The 13291-nt window shown below is 36.4% G+C and overlaps 1 protein-coding gene across 1 annotated transcript in view; it reads right to left on the bottom strand.

Moving 5' to 3' along the window:
• Nucleotides 1–13291, bottom strand: part of GRIK2 (glutamate ionotropic receptor kainate type subunit 2) — a 687728-nt gene that overhangs the window by 219377 nt on the left and 455060 nt on the right. The window contains exon 12 of the mRNA XM_014611075.3: nucleotides 11986–12209. Coding sequence (XP_014466561.1) covers nucleotides 11986–12209 — 224 coding nt within the window. The remainder of the gene's footprint in view (nucleotides 1–11985; nucleotides 12210–13291) is intronic.

Genomic DNA, 13291 nt, shown 5'->3' with positions numbered 1-13291 from the left:
TTATATTATGTAAAACAGGGGCAGGCAATTATTTTGGTCAGAGGGCCACTTACTGAGTTTTGGCAAGCCATCGAGGGCCGCATGACAGGCAGCTCAGGGCAGATGAATATTAATATTCTAAATTTTTTAGGGGCCCTGCGGGCTGGATAGAATGGCCTGGAGGGCTGCATCTGGCCCCCAGACCACATTTTGCCCACCCCCGATGTAAAACATTTATCAGTAAAAATATGTCAGTTAAAAATGTTTAGTTGTTGGTAAAAAGTTTGCAGTTAGTCAGTAAAAACAATGGGGTTGGCAATCCTGCTTCTCCCAGTCACATATCCAAAATATTGCTGCTTCTATGTAAGAGATCAGGCCATGGTCTGAAAATAGCAGAAGACTGACGGTCTTCCTTTTATGACTGGTTAATGTCTTCATGCTAGATTCCAAATAATTCTTTTAAGCAGACTGCATTCTCTATTTTAGTACTCTGAATAGCTCTCCTACTTATTGCATGAGCTGATCATCAACGTTAGCAGCAAATAGGAGTACGTCACTGAATATGCTAATTTGGGGTAAGGTGGGGCAGACAAGGAAGGAAAGAAAACTTGCAAATTTTTCCCAAAACTGTGAATGGAACATGAGGGCAGAGACTAAATCTGATATAGCATTGCATCTTTTCCAAAAAGACTGTCTAGGTACATAGCATTATTGCCTCTGGTTACAGAATATACAATAGGAGAATACCATGTGCAAGATGATGGAACATTTAAAAGAATAGTCCCTACCATCCACCCTTAGTAGCTGGATACCAAAGCTATCAATTGAATTACTATATTCACTCAATTCTAAGATGAGGTTTCCCACCTCACATTTAACATGGGAGGAAAAAAGTCCCTCATCTTAGAATCACATATGAGGATGGTGGAGGTGGGGATTGACATGGGGTAGAGGTGGCAGAGAGACAGGCACAAGCAGGGTGCAAGCTGCTTGACCTCCCCACATACACCCACCACTGCCCACCCCCCTGCAGGATGGATAAATTAAAGACAACCCTCCAATAATTACATTCTATACCTGAAAAATTATAACAAATTTATAATTCTTTTTAGGTACAACATCTAATTATTCGGGGGTTGTCTTTCATTCGAGGTCACCTTTGTTTACTGTATTTACTTGAATCTAAGAGTACAACAGCTGCATCTTTCCTGGCTAAACCAAATTACAGAAAGACAATTATCAAACTGTTGTGTAAAATGTGACTTTTGAATATGTTAAGACTCTATCACAGCAAATTTGATGGTACATACACATATTTTCCTAAAGTAACCCAGCTGCAGCAAAAAGACAGAAAACCATCAAAAAGACCAGTAAACTCATGGGAATGGGAATGAGAAACCAGTACACTCAATAAATACATAATACATACATGAAACATTGTTATATACCTGTATATTGGGATGACAAGATACTTAATAATACAGAATTCTCCCAAGTCTCCTCCCATGGGTTTCAGATCAAAAACTGCTGTGAGCTATGTGAAATAATGACTGTAGCTGATGGCAAATAGTACTCAAGAAGATTTCTTCTATTAATAATGTTATTAAACATGGTATGGTAGACAGTCTCACTGTCCACTTGATGACCAATCTAAAAATGGAGGCTGCTGTGAAATCAAACTTACTATTTCAAAAAGTAAAGTAAAGAGAAACCTTAATGACATTTATTGCATAGACACTAGGGTTGTTTCATTATATAGTAGCCTCCTGTTAGATGGTAGAGACAGGAAGCAGTGCTAGAGGGGTGCAGAGCTCCAGACTGTGGGGACAAAAGCAGCTAATTAGGTAATGAAGATCCCTTGTATCTCATTATGAAAGAAAGAGGTCAGGTGACTGGATGGGGTGGGAAGGGGGAGGGAGCCTAAGAGCCCAGCTGCTGTCTTATATTTGGCCCAAATCATAGAAAGGAAAGGCATTTCCTGAGAGAAGGCTATGGGCTGCTGATTCAGAACCACCAAGGAACTGGCATTGGATTGCCAGCTAAGAGTGGAAGGGTTTTGTTTGTGTTGTGCATGCACCCTGAGGGAAGGTCATTATTTCATTAATTGCTTTGTTTGTGTTTGCTGCAAGACATTTGGTCGGTTTAATAGTGAGCAGGGAGGCACTATGAGTTCCTGCAAGTTTGTTTTAATTGACATAGTGTGGAGACTGCAGGCCAAGGAGAACTGAGTTTGTGTGGAGGTTGCAGACCCAAGAAGAGAGGGAAGAGAGCACAATTGAGCGAACTGTGTATGAGGGAAGAGAGCCCAATTGAGCCCACCTTCCAAGCATTCAGTGTTTTAAGGATTGGTCCAAGCAGAGCGGGGTCCAATGATGAGCAAGGTGGCATAAGGCGCCTAATATGTAACTCCAGTAGTCTGAGGGCTGCCTCCCAAATTTATACTAATTAACATCAAGGCACATCAGACAAAGATAAAGCAGTGAGAAAAAGTGCAAAACAGATTTGGGGTGGCTGCCAAAGGGCACCACTGCCAACTTTGGAAGTGGAGCTCATTACAATTAGTAAGGTAAATCCACTGGATCCTTTCTGAGGAACTGATAAGACAATGTCTGGAACTCCAGATAGAAAAGAATATCTCTCTGTTCAAGGGGAGCCTGTAAGTCATGGAATAGTTGGCCCCTATAGGCATGTAACAGGATGGTAAATGAGAAGGTAAATAGAGTGAAACTATACCATAAAAACTATCCAAACATAACGTTTTCTGTAACCTTCCATCAACACTATTATTAGGAGGAAAATATTAGCAGCTACGCATAATAGGGACTGAAAGGGAAAGCTACATTTTCAGCAGGAATAGATTCTCCAGTTGAGTGGAAACAACTCAAAAATAATCTGACAAAGATAAGTGAATTCTAGGAATAAGATATCCAAATGAATGGAAGGGGAGTTCTCCATCTTGTAGTGATTTGTTTACTGAACTTCTGAAAATGGACTTAAGAGGAATCTTGAATGGTAACTAGTGAACTGAACCAAGTTGCTAAATGCTTGACTAAAGTACGATTCAGTTAGGTTGCTTATAGAACATAATTTTGGACCAATTTTGAGATCCAGATTCTGTTGCTGGTAAGTAATGAGCCATTTGAGCTGCATTTGATGGTATTCAGTAGGTTCGTCTACACTAGGTACTAACTGTACAATAGCCAATAACACTGCCCATTAGCATGCCAGGGAAAACCCATGCTAATATGCTACTGCTCAGTAGTATTAGGCTACTGCACAGTTAGCCTCTGTAAAAACTCATGTGCCTGCACTACTGTGCAGTTACTGCACATTGATTTAGTACTTGGTTATGCAAGTACTAAACATAATTTGCAGTAACTACAACACATTAATGAACATGTAGATGCACCCAGTGTAACACAGGAGCTTTTCAATAGAAAGATTTTGAAAGAAACAACTATGAACAGAATATAGGTTCAGGACTCAAGTCTCTGACATGAAAACTCAAATTCTGATCAGCTGAATCCATGAAAAAAGCACCAGAAATTGATTTTACAAATAGCAGTTTAGAAGTTTATGATAACCCAGTGGGCTTTGTGATTCAAATAGAATGTGCAGCACAAAAAGTTCCATCTATTTGACCAGAATATGGAAACAGATGATGTAAAAATTATCAAATGCTACTTCATTTCTGCAGCCCTACATCTCTATTGTCCCTCCTCATAACCGTGAAAGCACCAGGGATGGATAGTGGTCAGCTTGCAGCAAAGGGTAAAAAACTCTTCTGGGTTTCAGGCAGAGGAAAGGGAACAACTCATAGCCAGGAATGCTGGAAGTGGATATGGAAGTTTGCCTAGAGAAGAAGGTTCTCTATCTCACATTGGCCAGTCAATGAGGAGGTGAGGAGTGCTGACTGGATTTAGGAACTGACTGGATCTAGGAACCTTCCTGTTAAATTTTAGTGAGTTTTCCTTGGCTCCAGAGGTCATATTGTTACTACTATAGCATTGTCCCTTTTCCCTTTAGCTGAAGGATGTTAAGCTGGTGATGGTGATGTGGGTATGACCAATCATCTGTTTTTTCACTATCAGGGAATATTTTTTTCCTTTCAGGCCAAAATGGCAGAGAGTATTTTGCCTTTTTTGAATTATAGGCAGAAACAAGTAACATTACAAGAAGTAATAAAAGGAATATATCCTTCATCCAGAGCTGTATGCCATGTCCAATGAGGGTAAGGGTCTAAAGAGCCAACCTTCAGAGGTAAATGACTTAGTGCCTTTAAGGAAAAGGTTTCCCTTTTTTCTCCACCTGTAGTCTTCACAAACTACTTTAGGATTTCTTGGGACCTTCCACGTCTTCTGTGGTGAGAGGGGAAAGGTAAGAAGATTAAAAAGAGAATAGTTTTTGTAGTTAGGATAAAAAATATGACCCTTAATTGCAGCATGCTCAATTAAGTGCCTTGCATGTGCATAGATTGCAGTTCTCCTTGTTTAAACTTACAAAAGTTTTGGACTGATTCTTAAATCTATCCCTGTGTCTGAACTTTCAATTATAGAAGAACATACAATTGAAGAACAGAGGAAACCAGTATGCTCCCAGTATGTTTTGGAATTTGTATGTAGGGAAAGGAAGGGTTATTTATTCAGCAAACTGGTAAAAGGAAGTTAAAGCTGAAAATTAGTAACCTAGATTCTCAAAAAATACTGTGATTGGGAGGGAAGTGAATGCTTACTATACTTGATTATGCACTGACTGACTGATGATGCCCAGATGCTGACCATCTTAAAACACCATGGGAGACTTAGTGAATCTTGCACCCTCTAACAGGTTGACAAACAGGCCAACAACCTTCCAGAACTGTGCAGTGCCGAGACATACCAAAGCTGATCCATACATTCCATTTTTACGTGACATTGTAGCAAGTGTTTTGGCCAACGTGTGAGAAAGCACTTAAGAAATTGCAAAACAGAGGGATAAAATAATTAATAAATGTGGCTCTTTACATTAGTCACAGTTGCTGTGATAGCCTTAAAATTCCAGGCATCAATTGTTGAACCCTTCATGAAGCAACTACTTTTTCCAAGTTTGAACTGAGAGAAGAAGTAGTCCAAAAACTTCCATGATGAATTCTATTGAACATTTGATAGGATATTTTTTTCTCACATCACTAATGTCTTATATAAATATACAAGATTAACTAATAAGATAGGAGAAAGGCAGAAAGAAAGGAAAATAAACTCTTGTCCCTTTTTTTCAACTCAGAAAGTCTGAGGAAGAAAAAGTGGCTGGTAGATTTAGGGACTTGTCAGTTTGCAATTCTGATACTGAAATCCCCTTAGACTGAGCAGGGATTTATTTTGCATCTTGAAGCTTCAGATGAAAGGCAACAAGTAAGACTTTCACTGGGAAGAGGGCAAATTGTAAGCATTATCTTCAGGTCAAAAACATCTGGGATGTTAAAATCCCTGACTCTGAAATTGCTACACTGGTTAATTTAGGAACAACTAAATAATCTCAATTAAGTAAATGAAACTATTCATGTAATTAAGTATTTTACTATACCCATCTCATACTATATTATACATTTTACCAGCTGTAATGATAAAGATCCTGGGTATGTCAGAATCACAGAAAAAAATAAAATAGCTTTAACTCCTGGTCTGTGGTCTCAAGCTTAGGGAAATCATATCCTGAACACAAGACCACAACAACAGAAATGGACAAATGAGTAGAAGAGAGATGACAAGATTCCTGACAATAAAATGAGAGAGACATCAATAAGAAAGCAAGAACTCTTACATAAATAAGTAGGTTCCAGAAAATTATTTGCACCAACAGATTTACTTATGGAATTAATTTCCAAACATTATACCAGAAAACAGCTCTGACATTTGTTATTGTTTTGAAAAACAAAACCTGAGCTAATTATTTGAAAAACAAAAATTGCATTTTTTTGGAATCTCCACATTTTGTTTTAGAGTTCGAAATCTTATTCAGTAATGGATGTTATTATTTTTGTTTATTTTATTTTTAGAGATGCCATTATTAATATAAAATATAATTGGGAATTATTTGTATTAACACCAACACAAACACAAAGCAGATTAAACATTACTGAAACACATTTCTCAGATTTTCTCAAATTTAAAGTCCAAAGTTAAAAACGTTTGTTTCAAAACAGATGTAATTAAAAAAAACAAACCCTTTTTTGACATTAGCACATTTTCTGATGCTTTCATGATGACAAAACTGTGCTTTTTAATTAAAAAATGCAACTATTTTTTGACCAACTCTAGTTGTTAAAAGCCAATGAGAGAGCAATTAGCTGAAAGATGTTGATGCAGCCTCTTCATGAGGCTTATCAAGCCAATAGGGTACAAAGGTTTGGAAGAGAGAACAAAAGGACTGACAACATCTAAAAGGTTACACACTTTCTCTGGGGAGATACAGTTCTCAGGGAACTACTCAAGTCTGAAAAAGCTAGGCCATCCAAAGCCGCTTCAAAGCATTGGAGGATTTGAATAAACAGATGTGTTTTGACTTTTTTATTGTTTTAAAACCCTTTTGGTTCTAAGTTATACTTGATTCCGACTGTTACTATCAAATAATAGTTTTCTTTGAGAGGGCTGTTTGGTCCCTTCATTTACTGCTGGTCACCAAAGAATACTTGTCAAGGTAAGCCCACTTCAACCATAACATACTGCAGTTCAGGACTGGTTTAAGAGAAAGACAAATGCATGATTTCAACTCAAGAAGGGGAAAGTATGGGATCTCAGACCTGATTGGGTTCAGTCAGGAGAGACAGAGAAAGGGCAGATAAAGGTGGCCCCACAACCTTGAGAAGTTACCTAGGCTTAAATGTTAGCCAACAGAACAATTAATGTATATTAAAGATAGCTGGTCCCTTTACTAAATATTCAGAGAATTACTAACATCCAGTAAGCTGCCAATGAATATCCAGAGATTTTAACTTTCAGTATAGATTTCCTGAAAAAGCTGCCTAGTTATATAATTTAAGAATGAATTGTATGGGAGACCATGCCGATTGTGGACTACAAAACTCTCATACCACAGCTTGCCACTCAGGAGGAAATCTAATCTGACAGGTAACAAAACATTATTGATAGAGTGAGGAACAAGAGTCCATCTGGAAAAAACACTTAAGCCAAGTAGCATATGTTTTTTTTACTGTATGAAGAGTGAAATTGGTTATTCTCCACATTCCCTGTTGTATGGGCAATCTTCATTCAATCTTCAGATAACTTACCAGACTTTGCAGGGACTAAACAAGGCAACAACTGCTTTATTGACACTAGTTGAAAGAATGCACACAAAAGTGCATATAGGATTCCTAAGGAAAACATGAAATCAGGAGTAGGTAATTAGAAAACTTGGAACAAGTTTACGTACCCAGGAGGCAAGAAATCTTCTTGGATATAACTAGTTAGAGAAATGCTAGTCAATGAGAAGATCACTTGTTCAGTAGAAAAGGCTATATATAAAATTGGAAAATATTTTACTGGAATCTTCCGGTTCTTCTTAATCATCCCTCAATTCAAAATTAAGCAAGAATACTGATCACCTTCACCCCCAGAATAAAAAACAAGCACAGTTTTCAGAAGATAGTGTTATTTGAATTGAATGAAATATCCTTTGTATCAAATGAAGACACAGATAGCCAGGTAATGTCAGAAACCCATTATAGTTGCCACCAGAGTTGGCAACTGATCTTCAAACTCAAAGAAATGAAGTGATTTCAGTGTCAAGGTCACCAAGTAACCAGTGATGAGCTGTCAGACAGGAAGGGGCAAGAAAGAGACAAAGTTCTTCACTTATTCAAATTCAATAGCCACAGTGACTGAGATGACCAAGCTATCACTAATTGCTATTCAAGAGAAGTTCACTGTCTGCTATGGCCCCCCATCAGAGATAATAGAACCTTCAAATTATATGGTTTTCAGACATCCCAATAAGACATCTAACACAAATTATGTGGACTCTAGAACTAGGAGTTAAAGCTAATAGTTGCACAATAAAATTATTATTATTATTTTGTCATTCTATAAAAACATTTTGGTTTATTATAATTTTAAATGTACAAAATGATTTATTTTTAAGGGAATGAATGATATAGGGCAGTGAAAAAATGAGGTCATATTTTCCATATCCACAATTATGTATCTGGAGATACGAGATGTTCACAGCAATATTAAAGTGGAGGGGAGGGTTAATTGCTTTATTTAAATGTGAATTAAAATACAGTGTATTGTTCTAACTGATCATTTGGAGAAGTTTCTTACTGTATTTTTATGCAGCAGATGTGTGGGACATTTTCTCTCAGATAGACAGGAAACAAGAGCTAGTGATGATGGCATGAAGAGCTGGTTAAGTACTTCAACATCAATGAGGATTATTTTCTTCCTTTATGCAAGCTGTTGAACAATCTAAGAAGTAACAAAGCCAAGGGGTGAGATACGGTTTTTCTGGGAGAGAAGAACAAGATAGGGCTAAAAAACATGGAAAGTAGGGAAAGCAGGATCCTGCTCTGAGAAGTTAAAGAATACCAGGGTAAGCTACTATGAAGTTGCTATCAATGGCATTAAAAAGAAAAAGGGTTTTATTCAGCTTTCAAAATGAGTATTTTGGGACTTGTATGAAGCTCCATCTGTATGTTTGCGCACACACAAAGTTATTTGTTGTGATTATGACAGAGAGAATTCAGACAAAAAGGTCTGCTAGGTAGCTGGTAAATATGGTTTTTGGTCTTGTGAATAAAATATGTGGGACAGTTATTGAAGTCTGGATAACATGTATGCTACAAGCTATACTATTCTTTCTTATGAAAAAAGAGGACAGGTAAAGACTGAAAAATTCCTAGGATTTATCTTTGTCACTTTTTACTTATCCACTTCCCAAGACACTCAAACCCTATATTGCTTTTTCTCATTTTCTTTCCTATTAATTAAAGCTGTGTCATCCAACCAGAGAAAAGAATATATATCACATGCCCTGAGTGAGCCCCTTTGGATAGTGAGTTTCAAACGTAGCATGTTAAATAGGTATGTATTGAAAAAGCGCATGGAAGTTCTTCAAGTTGGCAAGCAATATAAAGCCTATTCGAGTATTTATGAATTTAAAAAAATAATAAAATCATGACCTGCTCATAGAACAGTTTACAAACAAAAAAGGACTAAATCTAACAAATAATGATTCAAAGTGAGAAGTCTAATGAACTGTAATTACCTGCGTTTTACCATGAAAGATATACTAATCTCTACACACTGCTTCAAACATGCACATACCTTATTGTGAAACACACAATTATTATAAAATACTGGGATTCAGGCATTCATTACAGCTGGGTTGCTATGAAACCAAATCTTTTTTTTTTTTTTTTTTGTTTTTACAAAGGGACTCTAGATGGAACTTATTAATTTGGTACCATATAGACCCTGACTTTGATGACTGAAATGTACGTGGTTCACACAAATTCTATATATTAAACAAAGCATCACCTACACTGTACTGTATACGATAATGAAAACACACATTCCATAATGTATGCTGTATTATGTCACTATAATATGTCAGGTACAATATATGCCCTACAATGTAAACAGGAGAATATTACTTTTGTAAATCCACTGTTTTATTTCTTTGTAATTTACAGTGTGCTATCTTTAGTACTGTCAAGAAATTATCATGTAGATATATTTCCCTGTGTAAATGACTGGGTTAGGAATGCTAGGACATATATCTATTGTTAAAACAAAACAGATTTACTGTTTGAAGAGAAAAGTGTCCTTTCTTACACTTGCCTACATCTTTGATTTGTACTGATATTTGAGTTAGCAAGTTAGCAGATGCTGAAATTTTACCTCTAGTTCTGAAGACTGATGTAAATTTGGATATAAACAGATATTTTACACAAAACCCTACCTGTAAACAACCCTCTAGTCAGTGCAGTATATTTTTATACTATTTTATGACAAAGATAATGCTTTCAAGTACATCAGGATTTTATAGTGCCAGTCCAGAAACAAACACGTGAAAAAAAAGTTCAGCAATAATACTTTACTATGTGGTGTTTCTGTCTGGTAATAAACATTCTTCCCAGTTCAGTGACTGAGATAAAGTGACTGAATAGCATAATAAAAAAAAGTTTCTGAAAAAATAATAATGTGTCTGTAGATTCAGAAAATGCATCTTTCCAATACGATATAGTAGGACATATTTTCAGAGTGGTGACTAAGAATTCAGCCACATGGTTCGTAGTAAAATTAATGGGAGATGATTGCCTAAAGGATTGTGCATTACACTGAAAAAAGTCCTTGTAGTGGCAAAGTGAGGGTTTTTGGACCTATACATAAAATATTTTGCATGAAAAGTTCTCCCTCCCAATATACTGTTTGTGCACATATACTAAACTATAATATATAGTGTGTTCACAACTATCTCTATAAAAGGACTCCCTCAGAAATAAGACTACTGTCTGTTTATATAATCCACTAAGGTCTCTTGTGCCTTCAGGAAATACTAATGTAAGTGTTTGGTGGTTTAAAACAGCCTTTTAAAGAAGGCACATAAGTGAAGTTATTCTTTACAAAATGGAACAAGTATTTCATTGTGTCATCTATATGATTTCAGTAGCTGTTGCTGAATTACTTATGAAGCATCAGCAGCATCCACAATTACTACCTTTCTATCTGTCAAAGAACAGACACAACCTCTACAAAAGAAACTGATAGTATCAAAGGAAGAGAGAGAACTTTGATATGAACTCCAGCATAAAAGGGGCGTAGAGACAAGGAGAAAAAAAGATTGTGGAGGCCCACCTGTGCACCAAAACTAAAATTATAAATACCTTCTTACTGATGAGATTTTTGTTCTCAATACAAAAAGATGCTATACAAATAATTGCTGAAGATGAACGGTTTTAGGGAAATCCAGGCAATCATATGGATAAAGCCATCTATTTAAACATTTTTATTCATAAACTGATTTAAAAATGATTACCAATGTGGTAGAAGTCTGAAAATGATGTTACAGGAAGTGATATTACTGGTTTCTCTAATGGACTGTAATTTTTCGTAATCATAGCAGGAGTCAAAGTTACAAGGTATAAGGTGCTTTTCTGTGAGCATATGGGGTTAATTCCAGTCCTTTGCAATGAAAGGGTAACATACAATGGGATTTTCTGACAATGGGAGTTGTGAGGTGCACGTAAGAAAAGAGTGGGAGGGCAGCATCGCCACATCCGCCCATTTCCCAGAACCGTTATTGGAGCTGTTGAGATTAACAGAGAGAGAACACAATACTGAAGAAAATGGGAAATAACATGATTAAAGATCAAGAGAGCACTATGTATTAGATTGCATTATGATTTCATAATTGCAGCTTTGAGGCCCTTGACCCTAGCAAGCCCAGCTAAGCATAGTTTCAAATGCATCCTAGACTGGCATTTTAAATTAGATGTTGTACTTCAGGGCATTTACCTGGTAAAAAAATTTAAACAAATTATTCCACTGCTTTCCTCCTGAGAATACAAACTACCTTGAGTAAGCTAATATTTCTTACACTTAAAGGCCTAATTTGAGCAGTTAGGGATAAACCTTGCTGTAGGCAGTAAAGTGATTAACTTAACTTTAATACCAAACTAAATCATATAAAAAAAGTACAACTGTCATTTTCTATGTAAAGGAAACACATAGAAAGAGGAAAAGACATTTCACAGGACTTGCAAATGTCTTTCAGTTTGTAAATAAAAAGCAAGTGTCACCTGGCATACTGACTGCTTGATGACAAAATCAGCATGCTAGAGTTAGAAGAGCAGTGTTATACTTTGTAAAGACTTGTAAGAACCCTAATAATTCATTATTCTTCTGTATACCACAAAGTGAAATATGAGAGTATGAAAGTAAGAAAAAAATTTGTGACTTTTGACAATTATTAGTGAGAAAAAAAAGATAACAATTGCCAAAAAAATCACAAAAGTTGACATGTTACCTGGCTATGACAAAGAGCACACAACTGACACCCAAGTAAGCCAGCAGAATATACATCCAGATATCAGGGGAGAGAGGATTCAGGAAGGAGAAGACGCCCGGGTTTGTACCATTGGGCTTGCGGTACAAAATACTTATTCCAAGAGTCATAAAGGGCTTGGAGAAGTCGATGACCTTCTCTCGAACATACGTAATGGCCAGAGGAGCAACTGCAAGGTCAGCTTTCTGTTGAGAGAAATAAGAGAAGAGAAACAAGCCATAAGTCAGAAGCAGCAGGCAGAAACTGGCAATCAAATTAAACAAAACACAGACTTTACACTTGAGAACGCCTGTCCCTGCACCAATTAAGACGATATTTAAAGCTCTACTAGTAAGGAAGGTGATTTATTCTGGTTCTCTTTTGTTCAGTGTTTCTGAATTAACATAGCAGTATTTGAAGATACCCAAAAGCTGTGATAGGAGTGGGAGGAAAGTAAAGCAAAACACCATGTACTTCAGAGGACACGCACATTTACAACTCTCTAATTTCTCTTTTGGCTGTGTGTTATTATATACCTCTACTTTGGCCTTGTGTGTTGTTTTATAGCTACTTTGTCAACTCTTAAATGTACTCTTTAAAAATAGTTATGTACTTGAGAATCAGAAGGCAACATGAATGTTCTTCAAGCAGTCACCTGCAAATATAAGGTTACTGGATCCATTAACGGTCAGAATATCCCCCATGATCTCCTATTCTATTATACCGATTGAGCTTCAGTGGCTGACAGAATGAGGTCCTTACACATTTAGAGTGGGATTCCGATTCCTTCACTTGCCACAAGTAGCATCTTGTTCCAGGAATAGATAAATTGACTTCAGTGGGATTGATAGCAAGATGAGATATGGCACCAAAATTTACCACATAGACTATTATATTATATTATATTATATTATATTATATTATATTATATTATATTATATTGTGTGTGTATATATGTTGAGGGAGTTGGGGGACAGGGAGATTCTTATGCTTATCTTAGCAGAAGAATATGTTGGTAGAAATGGCAAATGTACAAAATAGTTTCACTGTGACAATTAACAATTCTAAATTAAGTACTTTTCCTATGTACTTCACCTACAAAACTCTCATGGTAAGCAGCTACAGTTATGTATCTCTATTTTTGCTAAATTCCAGAAGTAAAATAACAGACTCCACTCTGAATGACTATTTTTTAGTAACTGAAAAATAAAAATCCTAGATATCATATTACAAATTAATTTTGTCAGATGGCATTTAGTTTTAGTTATTTGTAGTAGCAATCCTTAGC

This window comes from Alligator mississippiensis, chromosome 1 (genome assembly GCF_030867095.1).
Source record: "Alligator mississippiensis isolate rAllMis1 chromosome 1, rAllMis1, whole genome shotgun sequence".
In the NCBI taxonomy this organism is placed as follows: domain Eukaryota; kingdom Metazoa; phylum Chordata; order Crocodylia; family Alligatoridae; genus Alligator; species Alligator mississippiensis.
The sequence above is the reverse complement of the archived record's forward strand: the minus strand, read 5'-3'. Positions and strand labels throughout refer to the sequence as shown.